The sequence below is a fragment of the Cnephaeus nilssonii genome (assembly GCF_951640355.1).
Source record: "Cnephaeus nilssonii genome assembly, chromosome: 7".
NCBI classification, from domain to species: domain Eukaryota; kingdom Metazoa; phylum Chordata; class Mammalia; order Chiroptera; family Vespertilionidae; genus Cnephaeus; species Cnephaeus nilssonii.
This window is the reverse complement of record NC_137078.1, coordinates 96545965-96570472: the sequence shown is the minus strand read 5'-3', so window position 1 is coordinate 96570472 and position 24508 is coordinate 96545965. Positions and strand designations below refer to the sequence as shown.

Genomic DNA, 24508 nt, shown 5'->3' with positions numbered 1-24508 from the left:
TCTCCCACAAATGTGTGGGAACCAGGTGATTTCCCAGCCTCCTGATCAGGAGGTGGGATTTTCCATCTCCCAAGAGTCACTTCCCAGTTTCTCACTCAGCATCTAGAAGCACCGTCCTTGCTGTCTCCATCAGGGGCGTTGGTGGCCCAGAGCAGGGGTCCCTGTACCTCTTGGGGCAGCCTGCAGTGAAGGAACAAGGGGACAGAATCCCTCCTGCCCCCCTGCCCCCCCCCCAGCCCCTCAGAAATGTCCTGTGTGCTGGGGACAGGGACTCCCAGGGCTGGGGAGTCAGTTCTGGTCACACAGGGCTGGCCTTGGCATCAGGGTTGGCATTCAAAGCGAAGAGGGTGGAGATGGCAGTTAGTGTGGGTGCTCAGTCATGATGTAAACTCCAGGGGAGCCAGTCCTGATGGCCCTTGGCCTGGCCAGCCCCCCTGTGGGCCCCCACAACTTCCTGGAAGGCTTCTGACCCAGCCACCTGTCAGCCTCCTGGATAAGGGGTTCAAAAAGGAAGGTAGGGCACGGTCTGGCTCACTGGGAACAATACTTAAGGATAGAAGAACAAATGAATAATAGCAATAACAGCTAATAGGTGTACAGAGCGTATTAAGTTACATATATACTTTGCAAGGATAGATACATATAGAATCCATGCTATATTATGTGTTATGTATCTTTTCATCATCATAATAACTCTGTGAAGTCAATGCAGAGATTCAGACCCAGGTGGCCTGGTCCCAGAGTCCCAGTGAGTGAATGATTGAGAACAGCAGTGGTCCCCCAAATTATTAATGTGGAGTTTTGTTTTTTTTTCCAAATTAGGGCCACACCTGAACAGGAGTGGGGGGCTTGTGGGGGAGGGAAGGGTAGGTGGTCATAGGGCAGGTTAAGCGAGAGGCACAGCCCCAGGGCAACTACAAACCTGGTGGGATCTTGTCCCCAATGTGGGTCTCCTGTCCCCACACTGAGAGGGGGTGTCCGGGGAGGGGCCATTAGAGGGTGGTTGAGGGGTCCCAGAGGGCTGGCTGAGTTGCAGAGAGGGCCAGGTTAGGCTCTGAGACAGTGAGGGTCCCGGTGGGAGTGCCTGCCGGGCAGCAGGCCGGGGCGGGGAAGAGGGGGGGAGGAGGAGCAGCGGAGGGAAGCGCCCCGCCCCCTGCTTTCCCTAGCCCCGCCCCCGTCCCTCTAGCCCCGCCCCCACGCCTCTAGCCGGGCGCGTGGTCTTTCGCTTTCAGTGGGAGGCGCGGCAGCGCAGCGGAGCGGAGCGGAGGAAGCCGCGAGGGAGCCTGGGCGACGCCGGCCGGACCCCGCCGCTCGGCCGCCGCCACGCGTCCCATGGCTCCCGCCGCCCTCTGGGCCGTGCTGGCCTTCGGACTGCAGCTCTGGGCCGCGGGCCACGCCGTGCCCGCCAAGGTGGGTGCCTCGCGCGGGCCACGGAGTGCGCCTGCCCCTCACGCCCACCCGGGCTGGCGCCACCCCGGGAAGCGCCGGCCACGAGCTCCCGGGGCGCCGAGACTGGGGTGCGGGGCTCGGGGCGACCGGGAAGCCGCGCGCCCCACCGGGTCAGACACTGCGCGCCGCTGGGGACCCGCTGACGACCTCGGTTTGGCACCGAGGAGGGAGTGTGGGGGGCACCGAACTCTGGCCCCCGGGGTCGGGGGCGCAGTCAGGCCCCTCCGCCAGTACCGGCCAGGGCGTCTGGAGATCCCAACTTCGTTACCCCGTGACTGCCGAGACCAAGCTTTCCTTCCCGTGGGGGAAGGAGGTGGTCTGTTCTGGGGTGCTGCTCCCCCCGAGATGCGGGGCACCCTCCTCAGATGACTTCCCCCTCCTCTGGGTTATGGCTTTCCTCTTTCTTAGAAATACAAGGGCCGCGTGTCTGCAAGGATAGGGCCAGGTGTACAGTAGGCGCCTAATAAGGGCACAGTCGGACCGTGGGCTGATTCCCATGCCCAGACCCCTTCCCAGGAGCCACCTGGTGTGTCCAGCGGCCACTTGAGAGTCTCTTCTCTGGGGGCTGCGGGTAATGAGGAGGAGATAGTGTCCTCAGTTTCCCCTGGGCCCACCTCCCCTTGGGGCCTGCCCTGTGCTTGCGCTCTGGGGACCAAGGAGGGGAGGGAGGACTTGTGGGTGTTTTCAAGGTGGACGGGGTCTCCAGGGGCTCCAGGAAAATGGAGAGGGCTGAAAGCCCACAGCTGTTACTCTAGCTGCGCCCACCAACCAGCAAGGTAGTGGAATGGCTTGTCCTCTGCTTTTGAGGCTGCCTCCATGCTCCGGTGCAATAGAGGGACCCCATTTTACAGAGAAGGAAAACTGAGGCTCAGAGAGCTCCTTGTATTTCATGGAAGGGCGTGGGAGGCAGTCTTCCTCCAAAGGGTCATCTCCTCCTTCCCCCCCATAGCTGGGGAGGGGGTGCGCCTTCCTCCCCCCTCTTGGTCCTTCCCTGATGGACTCGTGGTTTGTACTGAGCCATCTTGGACATCTTGACCAGGAAGGAAGGTGGGGGAGGTGGCATTGGCTCATGTGGCCGTGTGTGGTGACTCACCGGCTAAGGCTGAAATTTCAGAGTCCAGTTCTTGAAGGCAGAGGAGGAGGGGCTGTCGGACCAGAATCGACTCTCACACGGTGGATTGTGGGGGACTGCCCCAGAGGTGGTCCTGGAAACAGGTGGTCCTGGATGGAGAGTCCCAGCTCTGAGAGCTGGCGTGGGTGCTGACGGCTGTGGCCCTCAGCCTGACCTCAGTGGCTCGAGCGGTGTCACCGTGGGGTGGAGGCACAGGTCTCTGTGGCCTACGGGACACCAGGCCCGAGTCCTGGATGGAGTTGAGGGGTTTCCCTTGCATCTCTCACTTCCCTCCCCTCCTGACCGGCTCCGGGTCATCTCGGGTTCCCTCCTCCTGGTACCGTCTCCACAGCCTCCGAGCTGATCTCTTGGCCCTGCGCCCCCTCCCACGGACCCTCCTTGGTGGCATCGCGGGGAGCCCCTCCTCTAGTTGGAGCACCTCTCTCCCCGCCTGAGAAGCCTCTTGTGGCCCCCAGTGGCCAAGGCAGAAACCCCCGACCCCCGTGTCCCAGGGCAGAGGTATCCAGGTTCTTGCTGCCCCCTCTCTGCATCTGTACTTGACACCCCGTGAAACACGTGGACCCCGTGCTGTTCATGGTGCACCCCTTGCCCTGTCCTCAGGGCCTTTGCAAATGCCGCCCCCTGAATTCTTCATTCTTCCGGCTGGATCTGATCCTTTTCCCTTTTACTCCCAGAGCCCTTGTCCCTCTCGAGGACAGGCTACATTCTGCTTTAAAAAAAATAAATTTTTATTTTTATTCATTTCAGAGAGGAAAGGAGAAGGAGAGAGATAGAAACACCAATGATGAGAGAGAATCATTGATCGGCTGCCTCCTAAAGGCCCCACACTGGGGATCAAGCCCGCAACCCAGAAATATGGCCTGGCCGGGGATCGAACCGTGACCTCCTGGTTCATAGGTGGTCGCTCAACCACTGAGCCACGTTTTTAATCAAGTTTTTATCCGCCTCAATAGGTAGAGGGCAGGGACTGAGGGGTCCTCCTCCTTCTCATTATCACCAGCACCATCGCTCCAGTTTCTTGAACATCTCCTGAGAGCCCGTTTTTTTACCACAGAATCCCCCTGGAATTTTCCTTACAGCAACTCCTAAAAAGTGGATGCTGCTGTTCCCATTTAGAGCTGTAGAAACCGGCCCGAGAGGTGATGGCGTTTCCCAGGGTTGCAGAGCTGGGGGCGGGGGGGGGATGGCAGGGATATGAATGCAGGTCTGCCCGATTCCAGAGCTCTTTGCACTATAGCCTTCCCGTGCCCGTATCCCTGTTCCTGCGCTCAGCCGGGTCCCTCGCACACAGTGGATCCTGTGTAATGTTGGCTGTAACTAGACTGAGTCACAGAAAGAGCCCAAGGCGACCTGAGCTGGCTGCAGGGACAGCAGACGCACTGTGTAATCAGGGCGTTTGCCTCCTTTAAAAGCTGTATTTGTTGGCTGGGATGGAATGGATTGGACATTCCTTCATTCATTGGACAAATAAATGCCAGTGAAGTTGGGAGGATAGGTGAGTGCTTGGTGCCCTGTAATGGGGGTGGGCAGGGCCCCAGCCATCTTGCTTTTTGTTATTGTTGGGGAGGAGCTGAGGGGATCCCTACCTGCTGGGTCTGACCTACCTACCCCTGGACATCTCGGGGTGGAGGGGCTGCTGTTTGCCTCCTCAATACCCAGCTCAGGTTACGGAAGAGGTTGGGGCTTCCAGGCTGGCCTGGGGGTGTTGGCCATTGGCGATGGGTGATCCAGGTGTGTGCTGTCCCAGGATGTCCCTTTGCCCCCTCCCTGACAGCCTTGAAGGGCACCTGCGTGCTGCGTGAGGATGTGGCCCAGGCATCATTGCTTCAGAGGGAAGTGGCCAGGTGGCCTGGCACCTTGAGGCTGTGCCATTCATCCATTCATCCCCCCAGCAGTCACAGACACCTACTCCAAGCTCAGCCCAGTGCTGGGCTCTAGGGACCAAGATGACCATGACCCAGCTGCAGCCTTCCAGGAGCCACGCTGTCAGTGGTCACTGACCTAGGCTCTGCCCCTCACTGCCCTTGGCACCCAGGCCAAGGTATGAGCCTCTGCTTTCCATGGACGTGGAAAGTCCTGCCCACCTTGTCTTCCTCTCAGGGCCACCTGGAGCCGATAAGGCTGAGACCTGCCAGCGTTCTGGTGGCCCTCACTCATCCTGTCCCTCGCAGGGCTGGAGACATGTTATGGCCCTGACCATCCAATGCTTCGTGGGCGAGTAGCCGGGAAGGTTGTGGGGTGGGAGGGAGGGGAGGAGGAGGAGTTCGATGCCAGCTGTGCTGTGTGTGCGCGTGTGTTACGTTCAACTCAGCACATCATCTGAGTTCTCAGTTTTGTGCCTCGCTGGCTTTTTTCTGTTCCTCAAACAGGCCCCACCCATGCCTGCCTCCGGGCCTTTGCACTTGCTGTTCCCTTCGCCGTGACTGTTCCTCCTGCTGATATCTCCTGGTGTCCTCCCCTCACTTCCTCTGCTCCAACGAAGGAATCCTCGGAGAGGCCTTCTCCGACCGTCCTGCCTGTAAAAGCTCCCATCGGGTACTCTCACTCCCTGCCCTGCTTTGTCTTCCTGAATAACACTCATGACCTCTCCTGTTTTTTCACTTTTATTTGGGTCTTCCAAGTAGAATGCACGCACGGCGAGGGCAGGGACGTGCCCACCGCTCTAGAGCGGGTTTCTCATCCCAGCACTCTGGACGTTTGGGTGGCTGTTGCGTGGGCTGTCCTGCACGTCAGAGGATATTCAGCAGCATTCCTGGCCTCTGCCCCTTCCGTTGTGATCATTCGAAATGGCTCCAGATGTTGCTAGATGTCCCCTGGGGAAGCCCTGGCCTAGAGCAGTGCCTGGTGTGTAGTAGGTCCGCAGAAAGTGTTGAATAAATGCCCCAAAATGTTCGCCTGACCTGGATAGTGACCCCGTTTTGTGGATGAGACAGAAGAGTTTGAAAAGCCAGTGGTGACAGGACTGGCTTCCAGTCGGTCTCCCTCTCTCTGGACGGTTTTTTCTGGGCTCGTCTCTCTGCTCCATTGAGTCTGCAGAGGCTAGGGGTGCTCTCCTTAAAGGGCTCACCCCTCATTCCCACCCTGGCTCACAGTGGGGCCACTCACTGGCTGTGACTCGGGGTCCTAGTGGGAACGTGACCTGTCCAGAAGCTGGCAGGGAGGGAAGCTGGGGCTCAGGATAGGGAGCGGGGTGCTTAGGACAGGGAGATAGTGGAGATGCTGTGGCTCCCGGTTCTGGCCACTCTGCCGGCCACGGGGAAGCAGCATTGATGACTTAGGCCAGTGGTCGGCAAACTCATTAGTCAACAGAGCCAAATATCAACAGTACAACGATTGAAATTTCCTTTGAGAGCCAAATTTTTTAAACTTAAACTGTATAGGTAGGTACTTTGTTATTAACTTAATTAGGGTCCGTGGAATTTTGTGGAAGAGCCACACTCAAGGGGCCAAAGAGCCGCATGTGGCTCGCGAGCCGCAGTTTGCGGACCACGGACTTAGGGAAAGGGCCCGACCTCAGAATCAGACAGACCTCAGCACAAATCCTTACTCTGCTGTTTACAGACTGGGTGTCCTTGGCATGTCTGGGAGCCTCTGTTCCCATCAGTAAAATGGGAATGATCCCCACCTCACTGGCTGGTTGTCAGGATTAAAAGTGCTTTATGGGTGGCAAAGCCTGTGGGCAGCTCTTTGAGCACTGGTGGCTTTGCAGGTCTGACCTGCCTCTGGCCGTGGGGCCGTGCCAGGCTGAGCGGGGCCGCGGTGGGATCCGGCTCTCCGTCTGAGCCACAGAGCCATGAGGTGTGGGTGGCAGACCTCCAGTTGCCCTGAGCTCCTGCCCAGCAGCCCTGAGGTCAGTCTCTCCTGCCTGGCTGTGCTTCCTTCCCAGATGCCCCCTCGCTGGGCCTCTCACACCCCCTGCCCCGCAGCCTGGCTGTAGGCCCCGGGCAATGTGGCAAAGGCTGTCGGGTCAGGAAATCGCGATCTCGCCCTTCCCCACTCCTTCCAGTGAGTGACAGGTCCTGGGTGTGATCTGAGGAGGAGCAGGGTGACCCCTGTGTGAGGGGGCTGCAGGAGGCCTCCGCTTTCCCATCTGCAGGGTGGGCATGGCTGACTCCAGACTGCTGCCTCTAAATAGTCTCTTCCATCTCGCCCTGGCCGGTTTTGCTCAGTGGATAGAGCATCGGCCTGCAGACGGAAGGGTCCTGGGTTCAATTCCAATCAAGGGCATGTACCTTGGTTGCAGGCTCCTTTCCGGCCTGGACCCTGGTTGGGGCTCATGCCAGAGGCAACGAATTGATGGGCTTATCTCCCATCAGTGTTTCTCTCTGTTTTTCCCTCTCTCTTCCACTCTCTCTAAAAATCAATGGGAAAATGTCCTCGGGTGAGGATTTAAAAAAACAGAACCCGTCTCTTCCATCTCTGACCTCCTAGAGCCTAAAGGTTCTGTTTATGTGTAACCCGGGGAGGCCCTGTGGGTCATGCTGTCCACCCCCCAGCCTTCAAGTGACTTCCAAGGCGGCAGGGCTCCACGGGAGGAGCCCTGGCCTGGGTGTCAGGAGGCCAGCGTCCCCTCGAGCGCTGTCACGGGCTTGCTGGTGACCTCAAGCACCCCTGTCTATACAACCCCACAGCACTGAGCCCAGCACGCTGCCGGAATGTTGGGAACTGTCAGCTTCGCATGTGCTTGACAGGCCACAGACTGGGGTGAGGGGCCTGAAGTTTTTCCGGGAAGGAGAGCCCCGCACACCTCACCTTCCTATCGGTGCTCCCCAGCCGCTCTCCCCGCTGCCCGCAGTCCCAGGGCTTGGGCTGGAATGAGTTCTGGGACTCAGGCCCTGCCCTCGGGCAGAACAGGATCCTGGCCTCTGCCTCCCTGCCGCTTAGAACCCCATTAGCACCTTTTGAAGATCAGCAGCCAGACCCTTTGGGCCCGAGATTGTGGGCAAGTCCATGCTGTGGGCACCCACTGCGGGGCCTGCTGTGTGGAGCCCACAGGCTCAGGGAAGCCTTGAGTAGTGGGGGGCCCGTTTCCTCAAAGAGGCGCTTTGTCACTGGCGATGGGCACACCGGCCTCCCTCCCCCGCCTGAGTCCTGCAGGCCTCCCTCAGCACCCGGGCTCCGGACATTTGTCCCCTTCTGCCACGCTGTGGACTGCGGGGCTGGGACTCTGAAGCTCAGGGCTCACCTCTCTGGGCCCACAGTCATTTTCCACGAGGTGCGTGCTGAGGTCACAGGTGGTGGTGACGTCACTGTGGTTTGGGGGATGCGTGCCCAGGAGGAGGAAGTGTCTGTGTACTGATGGGTCTGGAAGAGTAGCTTTCCCTCTGCCCTGAGGGTAGCGATGCTGGGGGCGGGGGGGGGGGGACGGTGTACAGAAGGGGGCAGTTGTTCAGGAGGCCCCAAGGTCCTTCTCCCCTCTCGTCCCTGCCCTGTTTCCTGTTGCCTGTGACCCACACGGCTCTGCCTCTCTGCAGAGGAGAAGGGGACGAGCTGGCTCCATCGCAGGTGTCACCTGTGTGGTCACTAGACTGTTGCTCCATTGCTGAAACAAGAAGGCCCGTTAGCAGCTCCAGCTCTGTTCACACCAAATGGCAGCGGGGAGGTCGCAGAGCCGCTTCCCCGGCCCCAGGCAGGCCCGCTGCCCCCTGACCTTTGGCAGCAGACACCGTGGGCACGTGGGGAATTGCAGTGTGAATCGCTCTCAGGAGCGCTGGGCCTCAGGAGGCCTGCCGACCCCGTGCTCTGTCCCTGCTTCGGAGCCGGGTCCTGGGCTGACCCGGCCGCTCCGACCAGGGTCGAGGCAGAAATCCCCAGGGGGTTTTGTTTGTTTGGCTTTGCCATCCAGACAGTGGCCCACCGTCTGTCTCAGTCTGAGCCTGGCCTGCAGTGGGTGTGGAAGATGTGGCCACGGGTTCAGGGAATTGAGTGGGCCTGCGGGTGCACGAGCGGGAAGGGTTTGGGGGCAGGCGGGCAGGGCGTCTTCCTGGTCATCGTGGGCGGCCTTCTCAAATGCCGAGCAGGAGAGATGCCCGAGGGCTGGGGGTCTGGGGTCCCAGGCCCCAGCCTGGCTCGGCCTCTGGCTCGGGGGGACTTGGCCACTTTCTTTATCTCTGAGCCTCAGCTGCCCCAGCTGGAAACGGACCAGCAAGGACCTCATCCTCCTCACTTTAGAGGCCTCTGGCCCCCAATGTCTCACCGGGGCAGGTGGTGAGGGGCGCTGGTAGCTATGGGCGGGGTGCTGTGCAGCTCTGGCCTCCCCAGGACCCCGCCCAGAAAGCCAGGCCTGGACTTGACAGTGAGTCTCCAGGGAAGGGCTCCCAGCACTTGCCTTAGTTAGGGGGACCCCTGCCAGAATCCTGGGCACCCCTGCCTGTCCCTCCTCCTGCTGGCCCACAGCCTGGCGTCCGTCTGCCACTCACAGAGGCTCCAGTTCAGCTCCTTCCTGGTGAGCCTGTCGCCTGCGGCTCCAGTCTCCTGGTCCTCTGGATCCACAAGCCCCCAACCCTGCTCCTTCCTGTCCTGTCCTCCCAGCAATATTGAGCCCCCCGCAACCCGCCCCACCTCATGGCATCATCCCCCCGTGTCCTCCCACCCACCCCTCTCCATACCCCATGGCTTCACTCTCTTCCTGGCCTGGCCCCTTGGTCACAGCCATATATATAATCGATTTCAGAGAGGAAGGGAGAAAGAGAGAGAGAGAGAGAGAGAGAGAGAGAGAGAGAGAGAGAGAGAAACATCCATGATGAGAGAGAATCAGATTGGCTGCCTCTTGCATGCCCCCTACTGGGGATCGAGCCTGAAACTGGGGCATATGCCCTGACTGGGAATCAAACCGTGACCTCTTGGTTCATAGGTTGATGTTCAACCACTGAGCCACACTGGCCGGGCTCTTGTCACCTTTTTTACTCTCCTCCCACAACCTGTCCCCCTTCAGGCCCTCTTCCCACAGTGACCACACAGGGGTCGTTCTAAAAGCTGAGCCCTGCGGATGGGCAGGGTTGGCTGAGTGGGTGCCAGGAGGAAGACAGAGGCAGGAATAGCAGGGGACAAGAGCTAAACTGTCCTACTTGGAGCGAAAGGCTAGTTAGGGGCAGTGACGGCACAGGAGGCTATAAGCTTCTCGGGGTCAGTGTGTGGAAGTAGTAATATCAATTATATTTAAAAAATTATACCAACTCTGACTTTTGGAGACTTAACTAAACACTACATGTGTTACCTCATTGATCCTCACTACAGTGAGGTGTGCACTGTTCTCAGTTCCATTCAACAGATGAAAAGGTGGAGGTGTATTAACCTCTTTTATTTAAAAAAACACAGACACAGCTCCTCCGATGCTGCCCGCCAGTAAGGAGGGGGGCGTCTGGATGCGGAGTCAGACATTTTTACTCCAGAGTCCATGCTTTTGGCTCCCACGCTCACCTCCTTTCAGGAGCTGAGGCCGTGGGGAGCCACTGATAGTTTTTGAGCAAGGGAGAGACCAGAACAGAGAATATATTAGGAAGATCACTCTGTCCTCAAGGGCAAGGACAGGCGATTGCAATCGTTTAGGCAAAAGCTCTGGATTGAGGGAGTAGCAGCAGAATGGGAAGGAAGGATGGAAGGCTTCAGGGAGGAGGCGGCCTTTCGACTGGACCAAAGACCTAGGAGGGAGAAGAGGCACCCGGGAGGTAGAGGACGTGCCCCTCTCCACCCATCCTGCAACATGAGGCCCTTCTGGCCTCCGCCCTGCCTCCGCCCAGGCCGGGCGCCCTGATTCTGACCTGTGTCCGCCTCCCGTGTTCCTGGAGCTCCTGGGCCCAGCCCTAGGGGGGCCCGGCCTCGGTCACCCGGCCACTGCTGGCTGCGCATGGCTGGGCAGGGCTAGCCTGCTCATCTTTGGAGTCAGCTGTGATGCACCGCCCGCCTCCCCTCCCCCGGGCAGAGGAGCGGGATCCCTGGGCATCTGTCTGACTGCCGTCACAGCCCCTGGGGACCTCTGGCGCCTGTCTGAGCTTTGGTTCCCCCAATGGTAAGATGGGGATAAAAGTGTACCTCTGTCATGGCCCATGGAGGCTGGGAGACGCTGGGAGAGTGCAGTGAACTGAGGGCTAGGACTGACATCAGGGGTGCTTTGTGGGTGCCAGGCAAGGGTCTAGATGGGGTGGGAGGGACCATCACTGTCCCCATGTGTGGGAGAGGTAGTGAGGCACAGAGGCCACCCAAGATGGTCGGGCTCCAGAGTTCCGTTCTTAAACCACCACCCGGACGTAACGGTGGTCACGGTGGCCTCTGAAAGGTGCCACTCCGTCCCCCCCCCCCCCCACTGGGACACCTCCCCCTCTCTTTATAGCCCATTTCCTGCCCAGTTCTCATGTGAGCCCAACTCATTCAACTGATGGAAATGAAAACTCTTCTATTCAACAATTCCACATCTTGTAGGCACCTGCTATGGGCTGTGCCCTGGGCTGGGCGTGGTGATGAGTCATAAAAACCCTGTGAGCACCGATCACCTTGTCCTGCCAGCCAGCACCGGGCCGAGCGCTTTACATAAGTTGACACAGTGAATCATAACAGCCCTCTGTGGTGGGCACTGTTTTTGTCCCCATTTTATAGATGACAAAACCGAGGCTGGTGAATAAAATGTCCCCATTTTATAGATGACAAAACCGATCCCAGTTCTGACTTTTAAGTCTCCAAAAGTCAGAACTGGGATCACAACCTGGGTGTCTGGCGTAGAAGTCACACTAGCGTGTGCAGAGGGGGTTGTGGTCCCTGCCCTGCGGGGCAGACGCAGGGAAAGAGTCAACCAAAAGTGGTCTTGGGGTTCGGAGAAGGTTTCCTTGAGACGATGGTGGAGGGGACTTTTGAAAGAAGCTGAAGAGTTAGCCCTGCAAAGCGTGGAGGAGAGTGAGGGGCGATGGGAGAAGCTGGCTGGGCGGGGCATTCAGGACTTTGAGCTTGGCCTGCGGGCAGTGGGAACGCTGGGAGTTTTTAATCAGGGCCGGACTTGGATGTAGGAAGGTGGCTTCGGGTCCATTGGGAAAGGCTGGGACCAAGAGTGAGGAGGCTGAGCCGGCAAGAGATGCCGAGGGAGGAGGGGGGAGCCATGGGGAGACTGAGGAGGCGATATTGACAGGCTTTGGTGTGGGGCGGGGTGGGGGGGGCGGGCATGGAAAGGGTTGGGGTGTTCTCTGCAACTAGACTGAGGGTTCCTTGGGGGCAGGCACCACGCCCTGGAACCGGATACCAGCCCGGGCTTCCTGTCTGCCCCCAGCTCACTTCTGAAGGGACATCACAGGCGGCAGGGTGGCAGTGGGATGTGTCACCCCGAGCCACCCCCTGTGATGTGGTTGTCCTTCCTGACGCAGGTGCCGTTCCTCTCCGTGACGGCAGATGAGCCTCCGTAGCCTGGCCCTGGCGTAGTCTCTGTGTCAGCCTGGCCCGATGTGGCTGCACTCACAGTCCACGGGGCTCCCGCAGACCCCCTAAGATGGGGGCCCAGCCGGCTCTGCTGCTGCTCGCCACACCCGGGGGCCCCAGGGACCTGCCATGCAAAGGAAGTGGTTTCTGTATTGCTCGAAGACAGTTGCCACCTGTGTGGGGGGCCCGGGGGCCCTGGGCCCACACCTGTGCCCCTCCCACAGCTTCAGGTCTGCCTCTGGGGCCCTGGAGGCTCTAGCCTGGGAGAGTGGGCACCTGCCCGCACCCTGCTCACTGCGGGTTCTCGGAGGAGCCACTGCCCACCTCTGGGCCTTGGTCTGTAAAATTATCACCAAGAGTCCTAGCTGGTTTGGCCCAGCGGATAGAGCGTTGGCCTGTGGACCAAAGCATCCCAGGTTGCAGGCTCCTCCCTGACCTGGGCCCTAGTCAGGGCTCATGCAAGAGGCAACCAGTCGATGTGTTTCTCTCACATCGATGTTTCTCTCTGTCTTTTCCTCTCCCTTCCTCTCTCCCTAAAAATCAATGGAAAATGTCCTAGGGTGAGGATTAACAACAGTAACAAACGATCACAGAGAAAAAAATTGTCTGAGGCAGGTGCAGCTGTGACCCGCTCCTGTTCGCCGCTTGCTGGCCATGTGGCCTCTGATGTGGTGTTGGTGTTGAATCTCGGGACCCGTCTCCACATCTCTAGAGTGGGGTTCACTAAGCTCGTGGAGTTGGAGGAGGGGTACCATGAGAGAATGCATGTGAGCGTGCCCAGCACCGTGTCTGCGCACAGTAGGCGCTTCTCCTGGGTCTGAACAGTCTCCGGGAGTCTTTCCGGCTCAGTGAAAAGGCCAAACCCGAGAGACGCACTGTCCCCCAAAGCCCGAAGCTCCTCCCTGTGCCTCCTCCCTGCCTCATCCCGGTCCTCTCTGAGCTGGACCCCTGCCCGGAGCGTGACCCCTTCCCCAGGGTGCTGCCATCTAAGGGGAGGCTCCAGACAGTTAACAAGCTGAAGACTCAAAGGTGCTGCGGTAACGGTGGCAGGAAAAGCAGAGGCCCCGCAGCTTAGTGCTTCTAGATGACACTGTCTTGGTGGCGGCCTCTTCCTCCTTCCCCAGGCCTGTCCTCTGTCTTCCTCTCTCTCTCCATCTATTTATAAATAGGGGAAGGGACTGAGGGCCCCCACCGTGGGGTACACGCAGGGTCTTGGTCAGAGAGGAAGTCGGTGAGCTGGTGCAGGGTTGCCCAATTGCCCAGCGAGAGCGGATGCGGACGCTGGGACCAGAGGCCTGCGTGCCCGCCCGCTCTGCCCCTCCCTGGCTAAGGGCCTGGTGCAGGGCCACCTTGAACTAGTCTCCTTGCCCAGGCCCAGCAGCTGGCCGTGGCTTATGATCCTCTGGGGTGACAGTTGGGGGAGTTCGGGAAGGGGGGGAGCAGCGGGCAGGAAAAGTCTTGCCCGACTCACCAGGTAGGTCCTTGTCTGGCTGCAGCTCGGCCTCTGAGGCTCACTTTCCTTCAGGGACTCTCAGCGACATTGCTGTCCCTGATCCTGGACACTGTCCTTTGGCCATTTAATGGACCCCAGGCGCTCACCCAGACTCATTATTTTGGGGTCCCATTACTCCTCCAGGAGTTCCTCTTGATAAAGTCCCTTTGAGACAACCTGAGGCCCATACCCTAGAAATGCACCTCTGGCCTGTGGGACTGTCCCCCACCCCACTGTCAGGGGCTGGCTGGAATAGCCTCCTGATGTTAGGTTTCTGCAGGAACTAGCCTGGGGCCAGCCTGGGGTGACCCCGTAACTCTGAGGGTCACAGGTTAACTTCTCTACACTGTCCCTTCCTCTGCAAGGCTCCCCCGGGCCATCTCGCACCTCGCGAGAACTGCGCAGCTTGCCCGGGTCTTGTCCTCGCCCAGCCCTTCTCAGCTGACACCAGGCAGAAGGAGCCCCGCTCTGATATTCCGTCTGACCCAGGGTACAGCTCAGGGCCTTTGCACACCCTCCCAGCTCCCCCGTGGATTCCCCGAGAGTCTGGGAGAAGGTGATGGACCCGCTGCCTTTGCTGCTGCAGCGACCCCAGGAGGAGGCAGGGCAGAGCGTCTGGCACCGTTTCATGGGTTAACAGTGTTGAGGCTCAGGGAGCAGGTCCCCAGCACGCGTGCCAGATCCTCTGACCTAAGTTGAGTGCTGCTCCTGCGATGCCAGGTGTTAGTGTACCTGGGAGGGCAGCCTTCTCTGCTCTCTCCTCCCAGGCCACCTGCTCAGGGTGCCCTCGCCCTGGGAGAGGGGAGGAGGGGCAGAGGCTGGGGCATGGAAGCCGTACTCCACACCCACTTTCAGCCTGGCCTCCTACCCCAGCCCCCACCTCCCAGCTCATTCAGTTTTTCCACCTCCTGTGGGTGGGCCACCCTCCCACCCAGCACGCCTGTGGTCTCGGGAGGGGTTGAGCTTGTTGACACCCATCTTTAAGAAGCGGAAGCTGGAGAGGGCTTAGAGCACCAGCCAGGCTCCTGCTACCATTTTACAGATGAGAACACTGAGGCGGTTGGTGCCCACAGTAGAGGGGGTGTCTGCGGAGGGGAGGGGAGGTCTTTGGGGTGGGCCTGGGGGTTGAAATCCAGTCTTCTGCGGTGGGGGACACACAGGTGTGTCAGCTTGATGCTGGGGAAGAAAATAAGCCAGAGGTGAGGAGCCTCTTCGAGGCTCAGTTTTCTCATGTGACTTGGAAACAATGGTAAGACCCATGTCCCAGTGCTGGGACGAGGACTCGGAGAGACAGGGAGGCACGTAAATGACACCGCACGGTGCCTGCGTGGAGCCAGCTTCCAGGAGGAGGTGCTGCATGCCTCTGTGTTGTCTCCCAGCGCGCTCGCCCTCGCCCCCGCCTGCTCTGGCCCCGCTGCCCTGGCTTCCTGGCTGCACCGAGCACACCCTCACCTTCTCCCCGTTGCTCCTGGCCCCACCTTGTTTTCCTTTTTCCTGGGCTCCCACTGCCTCCTCACATATTTCTACTGTGTGTGTCTCAGTCTCCCCACTAGAGCTCAGCTCCCCAGGGCAGGGACGTGGACGTGTTCGATGCTGTCTGCCCAGCACCTAGAATAACAGGTGCTCAGTACATATGGATGAATGAATGAATGAATGAATGAATGTTTCCACCTTTGCCCCTGACTTTCTCCACTATTAAAAGGAAAGTCGCTGAAATGTCTTTAAGGTTCCTGAGTGCTGCACCTCAATCCCGCCCCCACTCTGGGCCTCCGCCCCCTTCCTGGCTCCCGGGCATCTTTCTAGCACTTGGCACAGCTGTGGATCAGACTCCTACCTTTGCACCTGTGCCCCGCTCCTGCTGTGGGGCTGCCAGCCGAAGATAGGCCCTCTCAGGCCCTCTCAGGAGCCAGCGCCCCAGTGTCTGCTTGTCACAGAAGTAGATGGCGGGGGCTGGTGCCATTGCAGTGACTCAGGGACGAAGGCGGAGGGTGGATCCCACAGCTGCTTCCTTCAGCTGTCCTGAGGAGGGGACCAAAGATTTCTCCAGTGGGACCGGGGCGAGAGTCACATCCCATTCCCTCCTCCTCCTCCTCCTCCTCCTCCTCCTCCTCCTTCCTGGATGAACTCAGACAAGTGATCTGGCCTCGGCCTCCCTGAGCTGTGAAATCGGCACACGCCCACCGACTTTTGGGGGCGGAAGTGGGATTCTGTGTAGAGCCTGCAGCCTTCCCTGGCACACGGGGAGGTGCTGAAGAAATAGCCCATTGTTTTCCTTCCTCCCTGAAGGGCCACCCCTCAGTGCAGGTGACTCCCGCCCCAGGAGGACGGAGGCCAGTGTTAGAGAGGAAACGGGGCCACAGGCCCTGATGTGAGGCAGCTCTAAGGCCTTTGGTGGGTGAGGGTGGGCCCTGGTGGCCTCATTGTGCACATCCTCCATCAGCCTGCCACCAACCCTGGAATGGCCCCGAGCCTGTGGGAGAGCAGGAGGTGGCTTTGCTTCTTTCTATCTCCATTTCCTCATCTGTGAAATGGGCACAAGCAGACCTGTCTCACAAATTGGGTGTTAGATGGTCCTTCCTTTCGTCCTTCTTTTCCTCCTTCCTTCCTACCCTCCTTTCATCTGTCATCCTTTCATCTGTCATTCCCTGTCAACCAATCTATCTGTGTATCTCTGTATGTATCTATTATCTACCCATCTGTCATCTATCTATCTATCTATCTATCTATCTATCTATCTATCTATCTATCTATCATCATCTCTCTTCTCCAATCCCCCACCCTCACTGGGCCTAACACTCATCAATAATTTCCAAACTTCCTCCTGGGCCCTGTATTTTGAAAGCTTGGATCTGCTAAACATGCTGAGCGAGTCAACTACTATCCACTTAGTTCCTCCTTTTAAAATGTCAGTCAGCACTCCCCTGTGGGTGGGTGGTGCATGGCTCTGAGCCTCCCCAACACCAGCCAAAGAAACTGGAAGCTTCCGTAGCCCCACGTTTCCCAGAGGCTGCTCGCCGCGTTCTGGGGACCTCCAGGGCCCCCCGCCCGTGTGGCCCCTGCGGTGACCTGGCTCAGAGGCTGTGTCGCCTCTGCTCTGGGGCCTGCCGTGCAGGGAGTGACCTTTTGTCCTGCTCGGCCAGGGGCTTTCTGTTCCTCATTGTTTAGCCATGACAGGGCTGTGGGTTTTTTTTCTTTTCTGTTCCAGAGGATAAACAGGCTTAGAAATTGCTCAAGAGAGGACCCACCCCCTTCACACTGAGCAGCGGAAGTGTGGGGAAGGGCAGTCAGAGCAGGATTCTAACAGGCCTGGACCCTGATGGGAGGCTGCCGGGCAGTGGCTGGGGCCGTAGGGGTCCAGCTGCCTGCCTTTGCCCAGGAACCCTTGGCCTGTGGGTGGAGAGAGAGCCCAAACTTGACCAAGGCAGGCCTTTTCCCATCAGGCTCTCTGGGCCTGACCGGAAATCCTCCTCCAGGCTCCCCTGGGCTTCAAGCCTGGAGCCCCTTTGGTCCTGTGGTTCTCTGGCCGCACAGGAATGAGGGGCGCCCCTCGTTACTGCCTGGGTGCTCGTGGGGGTGCAGGGTCCATGAGATCCTTGGGGCCGCCTTGCATGGCCCCTGCCCGCCTAGGGCATGCTCTGAGGCGGGGCACAGCCGCTTCCCCGGGGGAAGCTCCACACAGCAGCAGCCTGCAGGGAAGGCCATGTTGGGGGGCCATGGGGGACAGTCAGGCCCTCTGCTTCAGTGCAGAGGTATGCTCTCTGGTGGGGGGGGGGCTCCCCGTCTTTGATCCCCGGATCTCCTCCGTGTGCCCCTCCCCCAGGTCGTCATGCTGCCTCTGCAGGTGTCAGCTAACCAGGTGTGTTGGGCAGTGGAGCGTCAGAATCATCTGGGAGGTTTTCTTTTTCTCTTTTGGCAGCTTCCTGCGCCCACCCTCGAGCTTCTTATGCCCTCTTTGTCGGGTGGGAGTCGGCATTAGGCCAGGGGCTTTGGACACTGGCAGTGAGCCCCACCCCAGCGTGTGGAGCCTGATATGGGGCCTTGCTTTCCCCTCATTCAGGTGCCTGGCAGCCTGCTCCAGGTCCAGGCGGAGGGAAGGATGGGGATGGAGTGTGTGTGTGTGCGCATGCGTGCGTGCATGCGTGTGCATGCGTGTGCAGCCATGGCATGGGAGCTTACAGTCCAGACAGGAATGGGAGTTACCTTTTAGAAGCCGTGTTGTGCAGAATGGTTCCCACGCCAGTGCCTGCGCCTCTCCCGCCCTCACCAGCGCTGACTACCTGGGTGAGGGCCTGGGCCTGGGCTGAGCGGGGAAAGGGCTTCAGCTGGCAGCGTGCTGGGTGCTCCCGTGTCGGGGCTCCATGTCCTGGTGCAGGGCCGGATCCCTCCGGGAAATGGCATCGTAGTGACGCTGGCTGCGTGGATTAGTGAGCCCTGGGCACCTATGACGCGCCAGGCTCTGGGAGGTAGCAGCGTCACCCCCAGCCTGCAGCCTCAGAGGGCGTCCGTTGAGTGGGTACAGGCCTGTGTGCCAGGACCCTGAGGGAGGAAGGTCAGGACTCGGGGTGCTAGTGATTCTTCAGGGTGGGGTGTGGGCAGGGAAGCCTTGAGGCAGAGGCTGCTGTCAGAAGGGACAGTGGGGATGTGTCAGGGGAAGCAAGAGGCTGTTCCAGGCGGAGGCGACAGCTCAGGCAGGAGCACAGATTGCGGGGCAGCTGGAAACCCCGGCCCCGGGGTGGGGGGTGTCCAGGAGCCAGGACGGGTGTGGGACTGCCCGTCAGGCCGAGCAGGGAGGGAGCTGGGTTTCCGTTCCCAATGCAGAGGCCAGCCAAGGGCCAGCTGCAGCAGGATGGCCGAGGGAGCGGAGCGTGAACACCACAGCAGCCATCCCCCCCCGCCCCGGAGGCCGGGCCACTCTCAGGCAGCACCCTGGCAGCTGGGGGTGGGCGCTCTAGGGGGTCTGCCTCGAGCACCTGCCGCACGTAGACCGACCCCTGGCAACCTGTCAGTGCTCGGGAAATGGTCGCTGTTGTTTCTGTCACCAACAAACGCTCATCTGCTGAGCACCAGCTCTGCCGGGGGCTGCACGCTGGCAGCTGAGGGTCCAGAGGCGGTGGGGCCGTCACTCCTGCCCTGTGTATTGCAGTCATGCGTGTGTGTGGTGTGTGTGCGCACGCACCCATGCAAGATGGGAGGAGAAGTAGGTACCCCATTTCAGCACAAGGAGATGAGTGTTTGGAGGGGCTGTCTCCAGCGTTCAGAGCGAGCCCAGAGGAGGAGGAGCCTGAAGCAGCCTGGGGCGTCAGGGAGGGCTCCCCAGGGGAGGCAGTGGTTGGTTGGAAGGACAAAGGGGCGATTCCCAGGTGTGGGAATGAGGGCGAGGGAGGCATCCCGGGCAGAGGGCCACACTGTGCTGAGCACTGTGGGTCTCCGTGCCTGCGGCCACTGCCTTTGGGGCACTGCCCTGTATAGTGGTGGGGGCCGGCCTCACCCTCCGGCCAGCTGGCTCAGTGTCTCCGCCTGCTGACATGGGTGTGCCACCCTGAGGGAGGAAGAGGGGAGGTGAAAGGAGGCAGGGACTCTCCCTTCTACCTTCCCCTCGCCCCCACCCAAAGGGAGAAGTCCTTCGTCCATCCATCCGTGAGCCCCAGAAGGGACTTGTGGGACACAGGATGGGGATCTGGGTGTCGGGTGTGGCCAAGCTCATGGCTGTCCTCCTTCCCCCTTCCAGGTGGTATTCACCCCCTACGCCCCGGAGCCCGGAAGCTTGTGCCAGCAGAGAGAATACTATGACGAGAGGGTCCAGATGTGCTGCAGCATGTGTCCTCCTGGTGAGGGGCAGCCCTGGAGCCTGGGCCCTCAGGCTGGCTGGGTTCCTGGGGGCTGGTGCCCGGGAGGGAGGGGGTGTATGAGGGTGGCGCGGGCGGGGTCATGGCTCTCAATTCTTCCTGAACTCCTTCCAGTTCCATGAATCAGCCCTGTGGTCCCTCTTGCTTCTGGGGCCTTGCACATGCTGTTCCCTCTTCCCAACTCCTTTTCCCTGGAAACCCCCTACTTATCTGTTAGACCTCAGCTTAGATGGCCCCAGGTGGAGAATTTTAGCCAAATGCAAAGGAGAAAGGAGCCGGCAAACCAGTTCTCACTCAAGTGTGACTGACTAATGGACGGGCAGTTTTGATGGTGGAATTCCAGGCATCTGGAAGGAGCAGAGGGGAGGATATTTCATGATCAGTGGGGGTTCAGAGATGGAGTGACAGCTAGATGTGAGACGAGTCGATGGAGGAGTTGGAACCCCATCAAAGAGCCTTCGCAGCTCCACTACAGAACTCTGGGGTCCTGGGGGACAGTGGATGAGCTCAGGGTCCGGGCAGCAGCCAGCTCCCCTGAGACCCCTGGCCCTTGCTTTCTCAGGCTACCACGTCCAGTCCCACTGCACCAAGACCTCAGATACGGTGTGTGTCCCCTGTGAGGACAGCATGTACACCCAGCTCTGGAACTGGGTGCCCCAGTGCTTGAGCTGTGACTCCCGCTGCAGCTCTGGTGAGTAGGCCCAGAGCGAGGGTGGTCCCCAGCACCCTCCCCTGGGCACCTGCACTCCAGCCCCTTTGGCTGAAAGCTGATGGGGGTTACCCCAGACCTGCTGCTTCCATGGCCCGGGGCATGAGGTTGCGTGGGTACAGCTGTTTGCTGTCTATCCGGGGCATTCTCATCCTGTCTTACCGAATCCCCTTCAGTCGTCCCATGGGGCAGGCTGGCCCAGAGCAGCGGTGGGAGAACTGTGCCCACTGTAGCGATGGGGGAGCTGTGTCTTGCTCATGCCGTGGAGCGGAACGAGACTGCGGGCCTTGGAACTCCGTGGAGAGGGGAGGGACCCATAGCCTGCTGGAGAGCAGAGCTGTCCGTAGGTGGTGGGCTGGCTGGGAGGGCAGAGTGGCATGGCAGTGAGCAGGGCGGGTGGAGGCAGGAATGACCCTGGTCTGCCCTCTCGCCCCTCCAGAGCAGGTAGAAACTCAAGCCTGCACTCGGGAGCAGAACCGCGTGTGCGCCTGCAGGCCAGGCTGGTACTGCATACTGAAGATCCAGCACAGGTGCCGGCAGTGCGCACAGCTGCGCAAGTGCCCCCCTGGCTTCGGCGTGGTCACACCAGGTACGGGGTCAGGCAGCTGGCCTGGGGTCCCCCTTGGGTCTCTCCTTCACGGGCATCAGCTCCTCAGCTCAGCCTGGGAACATCGTCAGTGATGGCCTGCTATCCATTAGGTGCCTGATTAGGTACCTACTGTGTGCTAGGCCCTGGGCATCCAGAGATAGATCAGATTAAGCCCTAAGCTGCTGGAAAATCAGGTGGTGCCCCAGGAAGATGAACCCACGTGACCCCGGAGACCAGGAAGTCACTAGAATTGGTTAAAGGACAAACTCCCAGCTGTGTTTGTGCGTGTGCGCGTGCGCATGCATGTGCGCGTGCGTGTGCATGTGCGTGTGTGTGTGCGTGTGTGTGTGTGTGTGTTCGGAGGTAGAGATGCAGACAGTTCCACGGGTCCTCGGACTTCCCCTAGGGCTTCAGTGCCAAGGCCCCCCTGTCCCACGGAGCATGAGTTGGTGACAGGTCCCAATTTTTCCTTGAAGGAACCGCAACATCAAATGTGGTGTGTGCTGCCTGTGCCCCAGGGACGTTCTCAGACACGGCGTCATCCACAGACACTTGCAGGCCCCATCGGTTGTGAGTGGCTGAGCCCCTTGGTTCTGGGGGAGCCGGGAGGGGCTGCCCCGGGGATGGAGCGTCTAGAACACACGGTGGTGGTGTCATGGTGCCTGGAAGCCCCACTCGCGCCCTTGGGTTGCCGAGACCTGTTCAGTGCCAGAACGGGTTCATCTAGTGGTGGGCGGGTCCCCGGACAGCACGGTGAACAGCAGCCTTGCCCTGGAAGTCAAGACTGAGTGGGGAGCATGGGGACGGGGGTCGGGGGGCAGGTGAGGAGAGGAAGGGGTGGTCCTAAAATATGACAGGGCATGTACTCACTCCCCCATCCACGCTGCTGGGACCCTTGCCCTCGGGGAGCCCAGCCACCCCGAGCCATCCTGTCCTCTGCTGCCCCCTGACCAAGCCGCCTCCTCTCCCAGCTGTGAGTCGACGGCCATCCCTGGCAATGCAAGCAGGGACGCCGTCTGCAAGTCTGTGCTCCCCTCCCTGCGTGTGACCACAAGCTTAGCCCTCGAGCCCCAGGCAGCGTCCACGAAATCCCAACCCATGGAGCCCACGCCAGGACCCAGCACAGCTGCCAGCATGTCTGTCCTGCTCCCTGTGGTCCCAAGTGCCCCGGCCGAAGGGCTCAGCACCGGGAACATCTCTCTTCCAGTTGGTAAGTCACAAGAGGGCCCATTCATCCTTCCTCCCTCCTCCCTCAGACTCACTGAGAGCCCGCTGTGAGCTGGATGCGCGCGTCCTGGGAGGCAGGTGGCAGCGAGACTTGTCTCCTCCAGGACCTGGTCCTGTCACCGAGAGACCCCGAGTCGAGAGAGGCGAGCTTCGCTTTTTTAAAAAATAATATATATTTTTATTGATTTCAGAGAAGAAGGGGGAGAGAGAGAGAGAGAGAGAGAGAGAGAGAGAGAGAGAGAAAGAAACATCAGTGATGAGAGAGATTCATGATTGGCTGCCTCCTGCATGCCCCCCGCTGGGGATCGAGCCCGAAACCCAGGCATGTGCCCTCACTGGGAATTGAACTATGACCTCCTGGTTCATAGGTCGACGCTTAACCACTGAGCCACGCCAGCCAGGCTGGGCTCAGCTTTTATCTCAAAGTGGAGGTGTTCTCCTGGTTGTTGGTTCGGATGAACCATCAGGCTGTGAAGATAGTGGGCTGGGCCACGTCGCCTCATGGGCTGTCCATCTGGGGTAAGGGACTACCCCTGGCTTGAGCTGTCAAGCTGGTGGCCCTCGAGCTTGTTTGGCACACCGTTTTTGGGTTGTTCGTTTTGTAATTGAAGCCAGACCTCCAGACTGGGCTTGCCCCTCACCTGGGACAGCGCTAGCCATCGTTGGTCACCGACTGACCTGCCAGGCCCCTGGGAGAAGCCGGTGTGCTTTTCGCAGCTGGTTTGAGCGTCTCCTTTCCTTCCAGGACTCATTGTCGGTGTGACAGCCTTGGGGCTGCTAATGATAGGGCTGCTGAACTGTGTCATCATGGCCCAGAAGAAAAGTAAGATTCCGTTCCTTTTCCCCCTCTCCGTTTGTTCATTCATCCATTTGTTCAGGAAGCTGGGTGCCTACTGAGAGAGTCAGGGCCCGGGCATAGCCCGAGGGCTCAGACAGAGCCGGATACCGTAGACTCTGTAGGAGCTGAGAGCCTGGGAGAGGGCGCTTCTGCTAATTTAGCTACTGAAAGGCAAGGCTCCATGAGGGCGTCCCAGGGGGAGGAGTCCAGGATTCCTGTGGGGCATCCTGGGGGGAGGCAGGCCTCTGGAGCAGGTGGGGTTGGAGCTGGGTAAGATTCAGTGGGGGGCTGTGTGCAGGAAGGGAAGGGTGTGCTCAGCAGAGGACAGGCGGGAGCCAAGGTGCGGAGTTTGGAAGGCAGTTGGGGGGATCGAAGGGAGTGGAACAATGTCGAGCCAGCTGGAGGGCTGGGTGTGGGGCCTTTGCGTGCCTTGTCTGGTAGATAATTATTTCCCCCTCGGCTGGGTCTACTCCCACCGGTTCTGCTTGGGCCCCACGCTGCCCTCCTAGTTAGAACAGCCGTGGCCCGAGGCAGTCACTGTCCCTGACTTGTCCCCTCTCCCCTTTGCAGAGAAACCCTTCTGCCTGCCTGGAGATGCCAAGGTGAGTGCCCCTCCCTGCTCTCCTTCCAGTGGGGGAGGCGCTCCCGCAGGAAGCGGTGGGTTCTGTAGGTGGGTCTGTCCGGGGCCAGGTGGTGTGCAGAGCCCTGGGAGGCGGAGGAAAGGCCAGCCAGGGCTGATCAAGGAGACCGAGTGCGAGAGGCCACGGCAAGGAGCAGGGGTTAGTGGTGTCCGTGGCAAGCATGTGGTCATGGACCTGTGGTGTGACCTTGGGCAGCTGTGAAATGGCTTGTGGCCCTGTTTCCTCACCATTAAACGGGGACAGTGTTGCTCAGGGGCTGTGCCATCGACTCAGCTGGCAACAATTCTCAGCATCTCTGTGGTGCTTACAAAGCACTTCCTCAAAGAGCAGTGGTTTTCAAACTGAGTGCCAGGGTACCCCGGTGTTCCACGGAGGGGCCTGGGGGTCATCTCTGGGGTTGAGATGGTGGCTAGAGGGCTGGGCTCTGGGTCCCCCCTCTTCAACCAAAGCAGCTCACCTTAGATCTTTTTTATAAAGTAGGGTCTGTGACCAGGTCTCCATCAGGAGGGCATTTGGCCACAAGTAACCGAAAACCTGAGGGTTACTTAAAGCAAGAGGGCTTTATGTTTCTCACATGCCAAGAGGTCGAGGAGTTGATGGCTGCTGGAATAGTTCAACTGCATCCTTCTGAGAGGCAGTAGGACCCCGGGCTCTGCCATCTTTAGTGTGTTGGCTTTTGTTCTATTGCTTGTGGCTTCATGCCATGAGAGGGTGATCACCACTTCCTGTGACCTCAGGTTTGAGGTGGGCAGAAGAGGGGGTCGTGGCCAGCCATTGTGCCTTTTATCAGGAAATCAACGCTCTCCCAAAAGCCCTGGGTAGACTTCTCCTTTGGTCTCATTGGCCTGAATGGTGTCACGTGACCATCCCTAGCTGCAAAGGAGTCTGGGAAACGGGGCACTTTGCTTTCCCAGCCTCTGTGGTGGAGGAAGACAAGGGAGAGGGCTTGGAAATGGTGTCAGGTGAGCCAATACACAATGGCTGTTGCACTCCTGAATCTGGTGGGCAAGGCAGGGTTTATACCTGCTTTTACAGACGAGGAAAGAACTCCCTCCAGGTCCCCCCGTCCTGCTGGGCAGGGTTCCTCAGCCTCGGCACCATCATCCTGTCCTCGGGGGCTGTCCTGTGCTTTGCAGGCTGCTCGGCAATAGCGCTGACCTCTCCCCAGTGGATGGCAGCAGCACTG

General features: G+C 59.6%; 1 protein-coding gene across 1 annotated transcript in view; it reads left to right on the top strand.

Annotated features, from left to right (window-relative positions):
- The first annotated feature begins 1227 nt into the window (after nt 1-1227).
- TNFRSF1B (TNF receptor superfamily member 1B) overlaps nt 1228-24508 on the top strand; it is a 31031-nt gene continuing 7750 nt past the window's right edge. The window contains exons 1-8 of the mRNA XM_079777755.1: nt 1228-1410; nt 19201-19300; nt 19881-20009; nt 20467-20616; nt 21093-21186; nt 21588-21826; nt 22589-22666; nt 23252-23283. Of these exons, the coding sequence (XP_079633881.1) occupies nt 1333-1410; nt 19201-19300; nt 19881-20009; nt 20467-20616; nt 21093-21186; nt 21588-21826; nt 22589-22666; nt 23252-23283 (900 nt within the window). The 5' untranslated portion in view covers nt 1228-1332. The remainder of the gene's footprint in view (nt 1411-19200; nt 19301-19880; nt 20010-20466; nt 20617-21092; nt 21187-21587; nt 21827-22588; nt 22667-23251; nt 23284-24508) is intronic.